General features: G+C 43.0%; 1 protein-coding gene across 5 annotated transcripts in view; it reads right to left on the reverse strand.

The window, feature by feature from the left end:
* ntng2b (netrin g2b) overlaps window positions 1-11530 on the reverse strand; it is a 77025-nt gene extending 65495 nt beyond the window's left edge. The window contains exons 1-2 of one of the 5 annotated variants that reach the window (XM_005720244.1): window positions 10761-11530; window positions 8598-9356 (exon numbers count right to left, since the gene is read on the reverse strand). In XM_005720244.1, the coding sequence (XP_005720301.1) occupies window positions 8598-8816 (219 nt within the window). In that variant the 5' untranslated portion in view covers window positions 8817-9356; window positions 10761-11530. Of the gene's footprint in view, window positions 1-8597; window positions 9357-10663 lie in introns of all 5 variants that reach the window. The other 4 variants (XM_005720243.2, XM_005720245.2, XM_005720246.2 and 1 more) reach the window with 4 other exon arrangements.
* Between the last annotated feature and the right edge of the window lie 4661 nt (window positions 11531-16191).

The following is a 16191-nucleotide window of genomic DNA, read 5'->3' on the forward strand; positions in this document are numbered from 1 at the left end:
ACACAGACACACAGATCCCAGCCAAATGCTGCGGCAGGTGGCCCGCACTGCTAAGCCCCTCCAGCAATTATCCTCACCGGGATCCCGTCTCCACGACAACAGCCGCCATGATGCCCCTGCTGTCAGTGGCTTTCTTGTTTTCACTCACAGGAATACAGTGAGATCCTAAATGATCATTAGAAATACCTCAAGTGCTAAAAATGTGGCTCATGCTACGGCTGTGAGCACAGATCGTTGCCTTGTTTTTGAACACATCAGGAGCGACGAAACAACTCTTGTTCTGTAAAGAAAAAGAAAAAGTCCACCATCCATTCACAAAGAAGTATGCAAAAAATTTTCCTTTACATTTCTGTCCCTTCCTTTGCTCTTATGACTAGTTGTGTTCCCAAGAAATATTTTCTGTTGCCACCTTTCTCTATCACGCTGTCTGCTTTATTTCTACCTCCACTTATAGAGGTTTCCACAATACATTGCTAGCGAGGGGAATAGAGGTACCGACCCTCACTCAGAGAACGCAATTTATTTTATTTTGGAGAAACATCAAATGAAATGGCCCTCCCCATTAAAAAGGGCACAGAGGGGAAGAGAAAGAGATATTGCTTTTTCACTTATAACGTAATCTTTTATTTTGTTGGAAGCTTTTCCATCGTGCTGCAAGTTCTTGTTACCCTGGATGGAGACAGTACATCAGTATGTGTGTGTGTGTGTTGCCAGCGAGCGTACGTAACTGTGTATTTGTACATGTAAAGGATTACAAACCTTTTACTTTACCTGAAAAAGTGATTATCCGCTTGCTGGAAAATGTCTTGCTGGGTGCAAAACAGCAGTTGGCAAGTGTAAAAGTGTCTTAGGTGTGTGTTTGTGTGGGCGGGTGTTGTTTATGTCTGTGTGCGTGTATTCGTGTGCATGTGTGTGCGCAGGCAGGAAAAAGTAAATGTTTACTGTAGGCATGTGTGATTGTGCATGAAGAGGAGGAGAGAATAAGAAGGACCAAGCGGCGACACCACGCTGATCCGAAGCAGCAGCAGAGCTTGTCCTGTTCAAATTACCGCAGTTGAACCAGCACGAGTTTTATTAGCAACTTATCTTAGAATTCAGGCAGTGCTTATAGCAGATCCAAAATATCTGGCAGAGTTACTGTTGTCTCCAAGTGTAGCGATTAGATGGATTCAGGGTCCGTTGTAAAATCTAAACCAATGGTAGTTGAGACGTAGTTAAGGTAAGGCAGAAGAGATGAGATGTGAACTGTGCAACAGAGATCTTTATATCATTTTCTTTACCTTTCTGTATTTTTTAAATATTGCACTAGCAGTTTATCTCAAATGCAGTCTGCAAACACAGCTGAATTCACAGTTGACAATTTAAGAAAAGCATTAAAACTCATATAACAGAATCAGATGTATCATGTCCAGTGTTGGTCAAGTTACTTGAAAAAAGTAATCAGTAACTAATTACTGATTACTTCCCCAAAAAAGTAATCCCGTTACTTTACTGATTACTTATTTTCAAAAGTAATTAATTACTTAGTTACTTAGTTACTTTTTAAAAACACGATTTACAACCTGAAGAGGTGATAAAGCGATAGATCTCTCAGCCCAATTCTACTTTTTCTACATAATCCATCATACAAAATGTAATCAAATGGAAAAGTCTCTTTTTTTAACTTGTTTTATCAGTTTTAATCTTTTAACTTTATGCATCAAGCAAAAATTTAATTATATGCAACATTCTCTGACTTGAATAAATTAGTTTAATTTTCTACACATTTCAGCCCATAAAATAAAATATTTTTTGTGTTTACACTCAGTCTTTCAAATAGATGTACGTAAAACACAGCAGACAATAAATAAAGTCAAAGACTCAGCGGTCCTGTTGCTCTATTTTCACCTGTAAAGCAGGACTGCGGTAGGCGGAGGTTTACCCTGGTGCAGGTGTGCCGCGGTCAGTTGAAGAATCCGCGAGTTTCTCTGTGAATTTCCCATTACGTCGTTGTGCTCTCGGTGCTTGCTCGGAAGTTTAGGGGTTTTTTTCGCTGTAAAAAAAAGTTTTCTTCCCACGCACAACGGACGCTAATGTTTTTGTCACTTTTTATGGAATCAAACTCAAAGTAAGGTCAGTACTTCCACGCTTTAAACGCTGCACGCTCATACTCTCTCCCACAATCGATATATGATCCATTGTTGATCTGCACACAGCTGTTGTCACTAACGGCGCACTCGCTTACGTCACTGTCGTGAGACATTCTCGCGAAAAATCACGGTTTTAGTAACGCAGCGTTACTACGGGAAAGTAACGGTAATCTAATTACCGTTTTTGCAATAGCAATCCCTTACTTTACTCGTTACTTGAAAGAAGTAATCAGATTACAGTTACTGCCCATCTCTGATCATGTCTAACTTGCCTACACTGACCGCTATGAGTTGAGAGTTGGCGCACCGGTTATGCTAATGGTGGCTAACCTCAAGTGGGGATGAGGGGTGGGATATAGAAGTGTGGCAAGCTTTTATGTCACACCTCCAAGTATTTTGTCATGACAGCTTTACAATCTTTGGCCCACTGCAACTGACACTGACGGATCACTTGAGGTAGGTCCCCACTTCTTTCTCGGATCCCTCTTAAGCTGCATGAAGTTTTATTTTAAAGATGCAGACAGTTGTTTGTAGATTTTGTTTAAAAGAAAAAGATAATATTGTACTTGTACTTGTATGCTTTGCTAGGAACTGAGAATGAATCCATTAAAAATACATTGTATTGTAGATGATGGGGCAACAAACTACAGAGGCTGATATAGAATATGCAATTCTGTCTGATTGTGTTTTATGTCTGTGGCTAGAGATCAGCCACATTTGTAGTATGCCAAAAAGTGGAGGAAAATTTTAATTACACATTAAAATTAGACATGCGACCCTGCTATTTCTGGACAGATGACAACGCGCCAACTAAACAACAACAGCTGGTTATAAGCTAACATTACGCCAGCTAACATTAGGCTTGAGTGTCCTAAGAATCACACTCTCACTCCGATGCACAGTTTGAATAATTTCTCATCTTTTATGAGAATTTGTTCTCTAAGTGTCTGAGTCCAACAAAGTTTCATTAGCGCAGCAAAAACAGCACCGCTTACCAGCATAAAATTGAAGACATCCTCACCCCTCACCTCAATATCAATGTCATTGGAGAGTATTGGACTGCTTTCACAAAGTTTCTTCTACTCTTCCAGGGTAAATAGACATGGATGTTTTCACCCACGATATTGACAAGTAAACTTTGTGAGGTAAACAGCCTGACAGCATAGCCAGAATGCAAAAAACTCAGATCAAGTCTGAACTTACTTTGCTATCTCGGTTCTACAGATGAAAAGCAGCCAGAGTTTTCGAGAAGACTTGAGGGTAAAAACTGAAAATATAGCAAAGTATTTAATTGACACATATCCATTTTTAAAATATAATGTTCAGAAAAATTGTTTTTTTACACAAACAGTAATATAGTGAATCTATCTGTTATGGGATGGAATCAAAATTAAATATTTCTTATCTCGCTTGCTTGCCTAAAACATGTTTGTCCTACAGCAGCCACCATAGCTAGAATGATACACTTGAATTGAAATCTACTGACAACTGGTGGTCGAATTTTACAAACTGTACCTTTAAGTCCTTTAAACTGACTTTTACACCTAATTTAAAGTTGGCTTATCCCTCCTTCTTCTTGTGCACATCTGCACTGCTTCCTTGTTGCTATATTTAAATCACTTCCTGGAACTCGTTGCTGTTGTTGATGTTATGTTTTTTTAAAAATTCATGGGTCGTTCTTTGTGAAGTCAACCCCGAGAGTCAGACTGTCAAGACTAATGTAGGCATCTGACAGAGAACATTAGGCAGAAGCGACCTGAACTGCATGTGCCATCCTTCCATCAAACCTTTTAGGCAGCAGTAACATAAAGTTTGCTCACCACCAGTCCTATGTCCTGTGACTTTAAAGACAACCTTTTTGACACACTGGAGTGATCTAAAAATAGAAAACAGTGAACTGCTACCCAAGAAGACTGCCTTGAAGGGGACATCAGCCAGATTTAAAAAATGTCTGTTTTTTTTTTTTATCTTTTTGAGCTGAACTGTGCATCTTTTTCTTCTGCACACTTTTTGAACTGAGGAGCTGCACTAAGAGAAATAAATGTCAAACTCTGGTATTTGTAAGCCTGGGCGTCCTCATACTTTCAATCTTTGCTTTTGAAAACACTTTAGTCACTACTTCTCCCTTATAGATTTTTTGGTAAACCAAGATGATCCGTGTTCACAGCTTCACTGAAAACCTTAATCTGAAAACTTCTTATATGCACCTCAAATCATCCTGAAAGTTAGCACAGGAAGTATGCTTGTGTGCAAGTGCGGGAAAGCGATGCAGGAGAGTGGAGGGTTGCTTTTGATTTTAAAGGCTTTTAGAAAGTTGACATCAAACTATTTGGGTTTTTTTTGGGGGGGGGGGTGCTTTGCCTTAGTGTAAGAACATGTGGATTGTAGTGAGAGCCGGGGGGCCAAAAACTCTTCAAATCAAAGGAAATCATACCAAGTACTTGTCAATAGGCTGTTCCAGGGGATATCTGTATTTTCTCTGTCTGTTCTGATAGATTCTGATACACTGAAGCGTTTGGACAGCTGCAGGGTGCTGCATCCTTGCCCTCGTTTGAATTTTCTAACCCAGACTTTTAAAGGATCCTCCTTACACTGTTGCCACTCAATCTCTTGTACACTGGACGGATACATGAAAGCTTCTTGCATTCGTAGTAGTATCCCCACTCAACACATCCCTCAGTACTAAGCATTACTCCTCTCCACACTTCCTGATAGGTTAAACAAGGTGTTTTGCTAAGTTCACCTCAGACTGTCTAAGCCCTGCAGCCAATCCCTCTTAGTTTCACCTCAGTCAGGGATAAATCTCACTTATAACTATCCTCCCGTTCTGCCAACACATCTAAACACTCTCTGATCACTTTCAACTGTGTCCTAATGGGGGAAGCAAGCCATGCCATTACATCACCGCACCCTCCCCCTCCTGCCTTGTTTGTATAGTCACACTCTGTCATTCTCTTTAGCTGTCCGCTCCCTTCTCTCTCTCTTTTCCCTTCGATAATTATACCCCTGCGCTGTCAAAGCTGCTCATGCTGTGCCCAAATTCACCTCCATGGGTGTATTATTAGGACAGTGGCCACCTGAGCTATCTTTCACCCCAGGGAGGCTGACTGACGATGGCCCACTGCTGGATGTGGGTGGCCCTTTTGCGCAGCCTTGAAGTCCCGCTGCTGGGCAGGGCAAGCCAGCCGGGCCTGGCATGGCTACACTGGGCAGGGAGTATGAAGTATGGCCATAGGCCCAGTCTGGGATGCACTGATCCACGCTACCAGCTGCCATCTTCCTCCCCTTCCTGCATGCTCCCTTTCCGCTGCTGCGCGGCTTCTCTCTCTTATCATGTCTATTTTTAGAGCTGGCAGATTTCTACCTTCTAAAATGGGCAAATGTGTTTTGAAACAGGAAGGTGTGTGTGCGTCTGTGCGCGCATGTTTTTTGTGTGTGTCTTTCTTAGACATACTAGTGTGCACTGTTGGCCAACTCGTGCACGTTTCATGCAGCCCTGCTGGTTCACTGTACATTCCAGTACACATGCACGCTACCCATTTGCATTCAGCTGCTCTATGTTCTCCGCCCCGAGGGAGAGCGTTGATTGAAGGTTTTGGTTCAAAACCGAGAGACAAAATAACAAACAACAGTACGGTGAGACCTCTTTGAATGCTACATTGTTTTTTAATATATATCAACACCGTGTGCATTTAGTGTTGATTTCATCTATCTGCTTAGCTAAGCTTGGATCATTATTACTTCTTCCTCATTATTACCTATCCACCAGTACACCGTGCTGCCTCAAATCTCCTTAGACCATCGCCCCTCGACTGCAAGCTACAACTCCATAGCAGCTGCCGTACAGAGAAGCTACAAAGAGACTACTGAAGCTCCTAACACAGCACTAGTGACAGTAGCATCTTTGTCAAAGTGCTTGGAAGCCCGTCATGTTGAAAGAAGCCAACATGCTGGCCTGTTTGGCGAAGGAGAAAGGATGCTGCATTCCCAGGGAACAAGAGAGATAAATAGAGTAGAAAAAATGCATCCCTGTGGAGATGGAGGGAGCAAAAAAAAACTACTGTAAACCAATGTGAGCGGGAGGGGGTGGACGGAGCTACAGCATGCCTCCACATCAAAACCCCAAAAGTAAATTCTCCCCCAGTTTTTGTTCTTTTACTACGACTGCTACATAGCAGTCGTAGAGTGAGAGAAGTGGAGGGGGGGAAAATTATTTTACATCTTCCGCAGTATGTCTGTAGTCTTATTAAGAGTGAGCAGCTCTGCGCTTTGGGTGATGCTTTTTCTTTTTTTTCCAGAGTGCCCTGACTTTCTCTTGACTTGTGGGACTGCTGAATGAGTGAATGTAAATGTACACCAATTAGATAAGAAACTGGCTTTTCTGTAAAGCTGCCAAATCTGGAAAGATGGGAGGGGAGAAAGAGGAAGAGGAAGAGGGGGAAGAAAAATATAGCACTTGCTTGAAAATAAATGATCTGTATCCTAATATCACTCAACCAATACCTGTTTGGCATGTGCAGCAGAAAGAAGCACAATATGATATCCCCGTGTTGGTGCTGTTCCTGGATTATTAAAATTAAGGTTCAGCATTGCAAGCGACCAATCACATTGTTGTGATGTCATTGTTTTGTGATGTGGAAACACCATCACGCCAGACCCTAACCCCTTAACTAAAGCCCTGTAAGCCTAACCCTAACCACGATCGCATCCTGACCTCAGTGCTCAGTGATTCTGTAGCGAAAATGAACAGATTTCATGGGTCATTACAAATCAGAATGAGGACTTAAAGTGATGACACGAATATAGTCACGGTACAGAATTAAACCCGCTGTTCTGACATCCCTTGCTTCTTAAGTAAACTTTTATCTGACAGCTTCCCCACTCACTAAATCCCCATCTAATGCACTTAGAGGGGAGCGCTGCTTCTAAATCCCCCCACAACCACCGACGACCTGAGAAGAACAAGAACTTTCTGCTCTAAAGACCCAATCCGATGTGAAACTGCTGACTAAGGCCAGACTCCTTCCTGTCCCGCCCTCCATTCCTCTTTCTCTTTCTGTCTCATCTACCAAGCAACACCACTCTGGATCCCCGAGAATGAGAGACGCTGGCCAGTCCTTGTAAGGAAGCCCATTAAGGCGTCCATCAATATTTCATCATTGCTCACTCAGAAACATAGTTATAGAAGTTTCCAGGCTGAGGCCATTAGGGGGCAGACGTCAATACGTTATGGCAGCGAGCAGTTCTCCTGACTTCTCTCTTTCCCCCCCCGCCACACTCTTTCCACTAGCTATGTCCATCTCCCCTCTCAGGATAAGTCACATGAGAGGCTTCTCTCAAGACAACAGTGGTTTCCGCTGTTAAACAAATCATTAACCATTAGGTATCCGAAAACCACAGTATCCTCTGCTGCTCCTGTCAAATGACCCCTCCACCCCCCAAATGCCAGCCTATGTGGGAGGAAGGGAGGCAGACAAGAGTGGAGGGCTGTTTGCAAAATCGTCTTAACAACTAACAAGTCTCCAGTCACTCAGAATATAAACACCTAATTAACAGCATGACATGATTTTATAATGTGTTGTCGGCCGACCAACGCTCTGCGGAGACACTTGTTGTGAGATTGACTCAGGGCTGTTGAGACGGGTCTGGCACCCCCGGTACTGGCCCTGCCAGTGAGTGGACACTCAGCGACAGCAGGGCTGATCATCAAGAGGGTGAACTTGTCTCACACACGCACTCAATACACACACACACACACACACACACACACACACACACACACACACACACATACATACACGTGCTGTGAGTCAAATCATGAGTCAAACCTCAGATATAAAACTTTCCACGGAAGAGGCGGGAGGAAGCTTAATTTCATTCGTACGATTTTATAACCCTTATTTCTAATTATTACACCTACATTAATTGGGAGTAGCCTCCAGGCTAAAGTGTGTTAAATACTGCTGTAGCAGACATTTTAACGAGTTTTCCTGCAGCTCACCCTTTAGTGTCCTTGGAACTAAAAGGTCCCAGTGTATGCATTTTACCACAGGAAATGCGAGCCCCTCTAGAAGCCCTAAATTAAACCGGACACCGGGCTGGCAAGTCCATACTAATGTAAACAACACCTTTAGGTCAGTCCCCAGTCATTGCACTTGTGTCGTTCCTTTCGGGTCCCTGGGGCTTTTACAGTGTGAATCCTGCTCTGACCTTAGTTAGAAATGCCTGTCATTACTCTTTTACGCTTCAGCCCTGTGAGCTGGTGATTTCCAAACTAATAGTTTCAACTTTTATTTCAACACTTTTAGGTGCATTTCATTCAAGACCAAGGCTACTGTGCATGTGGCCCATGTGTTCCTGGTCACTATTTTTTTTACCACTTTGAAACATTATTATTACAATATCCTACATTTTAAAGTCACTAATAAAAGTGAAACATATATGATACAAGCCCTGACATGGACTCACCAGAGTGCAGAACCTCTCCGGTGGCCTTCCACATGTGATCCCAGGCGGATCCACCTTGATCCGCATAAAGTCTTTCATGGACCTAGGTTTTGGCTGGCAGGCGTAATGCTCCCACACCGAGCCCTCGTCCGTGCTCACCAGGGATTTGCACAGTTCGTACTGGCCCAGAGTGGAGGCCAAGCAGCGCAGCAGCAGCAGCAACACAGCCTGAAGGAGCATGGCAGGCTGGGGGGGTATTTGGAGAAGGGTCCGACACAGGGTGAGGGGGCCACAGAGCTCAGAGGACAGGTTACGAGCATGGAGCGATAATCATAGGGAACGAGTGCACATCCCTACCACCATACTGCTGTGTTTGGAATGGAGAGGTCAGGGTAAATTGACATTACCTGCCTCCAGGTTTATTAATTCCCCAAAACGAAACACTGAATCGGCAGCTTTCTCTCAGCGTTTCTCGTCAGTTATTGGCAGCCCCAAAGAGGAAAGGAAAGCAGGACACTTCACTGTTTTGATGGCTGATTTCCTGAGGAAGATGGGCAGTGGGCGTGGGGGTGGATAATGTTACGGAGAGGAGTCTCGGCATGCACTCTAACCATAGTGTTGCAGGGAGTTGGGTGGGAGATGTTTGCGCGGATCCATGTCTCACAGAGCGGTGTCCTTCAGGGAAACGGCGGAGCTAGTTGGAGAGGATGGAGGAGAAGTTGATGCGTCTCCAGATGTATCCATTGGACATTTCAGATTTGTTGAGCTCTTCCGATTGTCCTGGAGGTGAAATGGGGGGAATAAATAATAGGTTAATACCTGTGTCCGCAATTTTTCGCATTCTTAATTTCACTGCAAATAAATATATACACGTGGCATTTGACAGGACTATGCTCGATAAAACTTAAGTGCCCGTCTTCGAAATGTCATTTTTATAGTAACGTTGAGCTTTTAATTCGCGGTGTCAGATTAAAAATGCAACAAATCCCACTGATTTACTCTGGAAAACATCACAACTGCCCCCAAACTATGAAAACATTTAAAGTGAATATATGCCACGAACAGTTAGTTACAAGGAGTTTGTTTTACATACAGCACGAATATATGAGTGTTAAAATAAAAGAAAGAACAGAAAAAAACCGCCACACCGCGTGGATAACCTTATGCGTAAAAACACGTGCTGCTGCCGGGTGCCGCCTGTGCGTGTGTGTTTTTTTGTATGTGTGTAAGAGTTGTTTTTGCTCCAATACCGGCGACAGAGAGTGGACTATACAGATGGTAATAACTGCACTGCAAGAAATATCCGTCGGCAAGAGGTATTTAATAGCCCAATATAATCTGTTTACTTTATGACCCGGCAAATGGTGCAAAAAATAAAGAGTGACTTATCCACAGTCTAGTTCAAGAACGTTCTTCAGCGTAGTGTCATTTCATTTATACTTCATCAACCTCGGGCCTATCCAAAATTCAGCTTTGCTTCAGCACATCAGTAACTGGTGTGATAATAAAGTTCCGGAGAAACAAACTGCTAATTGAGTTATTCGCTAATATAAATAAATAAACTAATATTATTTGTATTAACTATGTTTCCATTTTAGGCCGAGTAAATGAATAGCTACTCATGATGATTTCCCCCCCCTTTTTGCAGCGTGGACTCACTTATTATAATCCGCCCGTCATCCCACACCAAAGGAAGTCTGGTGCTTAAACAGCCTATCCCATGCACACCCGGTGACTTACTTCACTTGTCAAGTGAAGTCGCCAAAGCTGTTTCCCGGCCCGGCACTGGCAGTCTCGCAGGGGTGTGTCAGTTTCTACAGTAGTGCATCCTTCCGTGGAGCATCACTCCAATTTTACATATATATGTATGTGTGCGGACTATAATGCACGCTCAAGAATGAATGCATCAGCGCGTTTGTCTAAAGCAGAATGAATTATGCTGCCAGTCCCCCCGAACATCCTGAAGTGCTCCGGATATTGTGGAGGCTACAACTCATCAGCAGCTCTCCGGTGCTTGCCTGACTTCGCAGAGCTTTCGCAACAAACGCATCCCGCTGTGAAATGCTTTAATCAGATAAAACACTTACTTCTGACATGCATCTGTCGGGCAGGTCAGCACTTTGCTCGGAGTGCGTGCACGTCCACCCCCCCTGTTTGGCCAAAAAAAAAAAAAATCCCCTTTACCATCCAGTGTACTCGTCCCCCGCCGCGGTCCTCACTGTACTCCCGTTATCAGCCGGCTCGCTGTTTGTTTGGTTTCTTTTTCTGTTTTATTTCTTTTTTCCCCTTTTTTTGCCGTCCGACGGATACTTTTTGATCACAGCGTAGATGGCTGCGCACGGTAGATCGGTGTCCTAGATCTGGAAACGGCTGCGAAAACAGGACTGAAATCCAGCGTCAAGGAGTATCAAAAGTATAAAATATTGAGTTTGTGAAAAAAAGGCTTGTGCCCGCCCTTCTTCCCCTCCTCTCCACTTCCTTTTCCCACTTTTACAAAGCTCGGGTTTACCCGGGATGCTCAAGGGCAGAAAGAAAGAGAGGAGGAAAAAAAAGGCTTTATGGAAAATATCTCCCTCCCTCCTCTCTCTCTCTCTCCCTCTCTCTCCCTCGGTTAATGCCTGGGCTAAATCCTTTTACCATCACTTTCAATCACTATCTGAGCTTTTATCTGCTCCAGCCCTGCTGCCTGAACCGGGGCGGTGCAACTTCTCCTATCCGCTCCAGCTCCAAACTGTTCCCCGTCAGCTCTGATCAGCACTCCGCTCGGCTTTAAAGGAGCAGCCGGAGAGAGAGGTGGGGGTCCCGGTGGTACCGTAGCCTTTACCTCCGACCTTATCCGTCCAGATTTGTGAAGATAACGTCATCTATTCTTCTGCCCGCGCTGTTTATCAGTTTATTCAAAATAATCTCCCCTTCCCTTCAAAAATAGGTATTCCCGCAGTACTCCTGACGGGACTTGTAGTGCCGGAGAACGTTGTGACCCTATCCCACTTTGTTGAATTATTTATCATTATTCCTGAACCGCAAAATCGCCTTAAATTTACTTGTGAGGTTCAGTAACAGCAATTTTAATTTTAATGTTTTGCAAAGATATTAGGATGACTTTTGCATGTGTCTGCAGTAACTGCAGCATGTGGTGCCTGTGTGCACTGCATCGAAGTACTTTGATAAACGTGAGGTACATGTAGTTAGTTTCCTTACACTACTGCGCGTGTGTGCGCGCCCGCGCAGTGATGTGTAGTGCTTTTGTCCTGTCCATGGTCCTACTGTGAAACACACTCTTTAACTTTTCAAGCAGTGAATGTGTTTTTTTGACTCAAGGTTGTGTGACTTTCACCTGATGTATGCTGTTAGACTTGAGTCAATCAACAGTATAGAAAAAAAAACACATCAGTACAGAAACAAAACGAATCCAGTTCTCATAATCATAACTGTGCACCCACTTACACAGCATGCCATCCATTAAAGGAGCAATGTGTGTTTTTTCTTCAAAGCAGTTTAAAACATTTGAAAGTTGACTAAAAAAAACATCATCAGAATGTGAAGAACAACTATGGTGCTGCACTAATTATCAAAAGTATTTCCTTGTTTTTTCTAAACACCAAGTCTCTGTGGCTTTTAAACCCCAAAACACGCTGCGCCAAAAATTGGTCCACCCCAAGGATCGGGTCCCCCGACACAAACAGAGTAACATAGTGTACGCTGTTAAGTGCCAGGAGGATTGCCAGGATTTATACATCGGGGAAACCAAACAACCTCTGGCTAAATGGATGGCACAACACAGAAGAGCCACCTCATCAGGCCAGGACTCTGCAGTCTATTTACACCTACAGGCCAGTGGACACTCTTTCAAGGATGAGGATGTGCACATCCTGGACAGGGAGGAACGCTGGTTTGAGCGCGGAGTCAAGGAGGCCATTTACGTGAAAAGGGAAAAACCATCTCTGAATCGAGGAGGGGCTTTGATCAGTCATTATGCAAATGTACTGTTTATAAGATTGGGGAAACCTGCAGTCAGCTGAGACTGAAGAAGTCACTTGGATGAGTGACGAAATGTTTCTCCCACAAAACGCTACGTCCAGATGAACAGAATCAACTTTCTGGAGATTTACTTTCCTGGATGATTGAGAATGCATCAAGACATCATCACAAAGGCGTTTTATCGGGTTGTGGTCAGGACTTTTTTTTGTTGTTGACCTAATTTTGAGCGAGCTTCTCTTATTAAAAACTTGTTATTCCTAGGTTACAAAATCTGTCATCTTCAGGGTTAGACATAAACAACTTATTTATCAGTGAAAGCGATTATCAGCTTCTCCTGCTAGCGCTGATTGCCAATCTCAGAATGTTTATATCTTGGCAAGATGTGAAAGTTCAAGAGTGGTCACACCCAGCATCAGTAGTTTATTTATTTTTTATTCAAGTGGGTTTACAGGTCAGAAACACTCTGACTGTGGATAGCAGAAGTGCAACCAAAAGCCTCTGACTTTAAGAAAGTTAAAACTGGACTGGGAGATTAGGCCAAAAAATGTCAAGAGCAGTGAAACTTGGGGAGCTGGTGTGTAACAGAGGCAAATACTGTGATGTGACATATTCAAATCTCAAACAGAGACACTGCTGTTGGGACAGGTTTGCTGTGGTGCCATTTTTAGCTCGCGTAGCATTTCTCCATATTTTACACAGCACAGCAGTGCCAAATGTAGCAAAACAGAACCTTCCACTAAGGTGATTTAGTGACTTTTCTTTGGTCTTATTCCACTCAGAGTGTTGTTTGATAGATCGGGATGTACCTCATAATTCATTCTAACATATGCAAACGGTTTATTTGGCATAAGCCTAAAGGTCCGTGCACCTGGAAACCACAAATATCAACGTGATATCATGATATAATGTTTTAGATCCACACATTTAAACTTCTTGTGTGATGCATTGGAGGTAATGTCTTGATGCATGCTCAATCATGACTGCAGGTTTCCCCAATCTTATAAACAGTACATTTGCATAATGAATGAAACCAGCCCACTGAAGGAACAATGGGCTGGGAGGTCAGATCCTTAACCTTAATTATGCAAATTCTCATGACCATTGATCAAAGCCCACTGATCACTGGCCATGAGTACCATTCACAGAGATCTGGGGAATGGCAGCTATCACAGCATTGTAAGATGGTGACAGATGTACCCTTAGGCCCCCTCCTCGATCCAGAGATGGTCTTTCCCTTTTCACGTAAATGGCCTCCTTGACTCCACGCTCAAACCAGCGTTCCTCCCTGTCCAGGATGTGCACATCCTCATCCTTGAAAGAGTGTCCACTGGCCTGTAGGTGTAAACAGACTGCAGAGTCCTGGTCTGACGAGGTAGCTCTTCTGTGTTGTGCCAGCCATTTAGCCAGAGGTTGTTTGGTTTCCCCGATGTATAAATCCTGGCAATCCTCCTGGCACTTAACAGCGTACACTATGTTACTCTGTTTGTGTCGGGGGACCCGATCCTTGGGGTGGACCAGTTTTTGGCGCAGCGTGTTTTGAAGCCACAGAGACCCGGTGTTTAGAAAAAATGCATCTCAAATGCTCCGATACTCCTGACACGTACGGGATCACTACAGGTTTTCGCTTAGGCAGCGGTTGTCCTTCTCTCCTGGATCGGCTGGAGCTTTCTTTTGGTCACCACATTTACTCTGGGCCTTCTTGATGTGCTGTTCTTCTGCCTCCCTGGCCGCTGTGCCAGTGGGGATGGTGTTCGCTCTGTGTTGTAGCGTCCTGATGACACCCAGTTATGCAAATGTACTCTTTATAAGGTTGGGGAAACCTGCAGTCAGCTGAGACTGAAGAAGTCACTTGGATGAGTGACGAAACGTTTCTCCCACAAAACTCTACATACAGATGAACAGAATCAACTTTTGGAGCCATACAATAATCACTTGTTATAGTACTCAGGTTACTTCTTTGTTTTTTGTTAATTGTGCACTTTGTTATGATTAACATTACCATTGTTTAGAAACTATACTTAAAAACTATACTTAAAAATCTTACTGTCATGCTTCTGAAGCAAATACAACTGTCAGGCAAGCAGCAACCTCCAGGGCTGCAAAATGAGAGCCAACCCAGAAGTGCCAAAAACTTTAGTTCCTCTAGTGGACACTTGGGGCTAGCTCCATGATAAGATGCCCAACTTTATAGCATTAAACGCTTGTTTACTAGATACTAAAATGTTCTTGGCCTTAATGGATAAGTCCCCAACCTTTATGACAACTCCTCAAGGGGTAAGAAGTTGTCATGCTCCAGTATTCTTTCACCTGAATGCTGGATTTTGGGAATAGCAGATGAAATCCGCTTATTGGAGCAACCAGTATATTTATTTTTGGTGTCTTTCCAAGCATTTTAATGGACGTTTCTGACAAATATTATGGCTTGCTTTACACAAAAGTTTGTGCATTTAGTTTTGGTGGATGAAATTCTAGTGATTTTATTAGTCTGTTTACTTGTGCGGATGCAGCTTGCTAACAGAGCTTGCTAACCTCCAAAAAACAATAGTTTTTGTTTTTTGGCAACACTGTGACAGCCAAAACACTAAACTAAACACTACATTGAACCTTGAAAATGCAGGTACCTAAGTCAACGGGCTATGTCACGGTGGCTAAACATCTGCCTTCTTTTATGTCAGTGCACTTATGTAGCTCAGTTTGGGGAGACGGCAGAATAAATAGCCTTTATGTCACGGAAGGATTAGCATCAGTTTGATTTTATGGATGTAAAGAACAACGACAATAACAGTGAAATGTAACTGGTGCCAACTACTGGTGGTCCATTCCGTGCAAAATAATCATTTTAACTGATGAGCAAAAAGTTTTTTTTTTAAAGTGTCCTTTTTTGACTTTCCCCCGCAGTTGTTATGCAAAAAGGTAACTGTGATTAACCTAAGTTGTCTGTCCTGGTTCTTTTATCATTTTAACAAATTAAATGGCTTGTGGTTAAAGTTAGGGTTTGCTTCAATTCAATTCAATTCAATTCAATATGCATAGCACCAGATCACAACAATAGTCACCTGAATGCACTTTAATGTGCCATTCATGCAGATAAAAAAAAAAGACTCCAAAAGCAGAAAAATGACCCTCAATATTGCTTACTAGGGAAAGCAGTGGTTGTTAACCAAGACATGGCCGCAATTACTGCTGTTGCATGCTACAAACCTGCAATCTTGTTCTCTTTTAATTGTAGCTTATAAGATGGGAGCAGGTCTGCGATCACTCACAGTCAGCTACTGTCTCTAAAGAGACTGCAACAAAATGGACATAAAATAGCAATAAAAAACGGAATCAGTCTTTCATAAGTGTGAGATTGTTTGATTTGAGATTGAATGAGGTCAAGTTGGCAATTGCATGAATTCTGTTTGCAGTAGTTTGGCAATGAACTGTGAAAAATCAGCAAAAATTGCAAAATCTGTTGCTACTTGTTGTGAATCTGTTGGCATTTAGACAGAAATTTATATTTAGTACTTACATTCAGAGTTCAGCTGGACCGTCATAGGTCCGACAAAGAAATTCGGCACTCTATATACAGGGAGTGCAGAATTATTAGGCAAGTTGTATTTTTGAGGAATAATTTTATTATTGAACAACAACC

Source organism: Pundamilia nyererei, unplaced genomic scaffold (assembly GCF_000239375.1).
Source record: "Pundamilia nyererei isolate P.nyererei 1_Seehausen unplaced genomic scaffold, PunNye1.0 scaffold00002, whole genome shotgun sequence".
NCBI lineage: Eukaryota > Metazoa > Chordata > Actinopteri > Cichliformes > Cichlidae > Pundamilia > Pundamilia nyererei.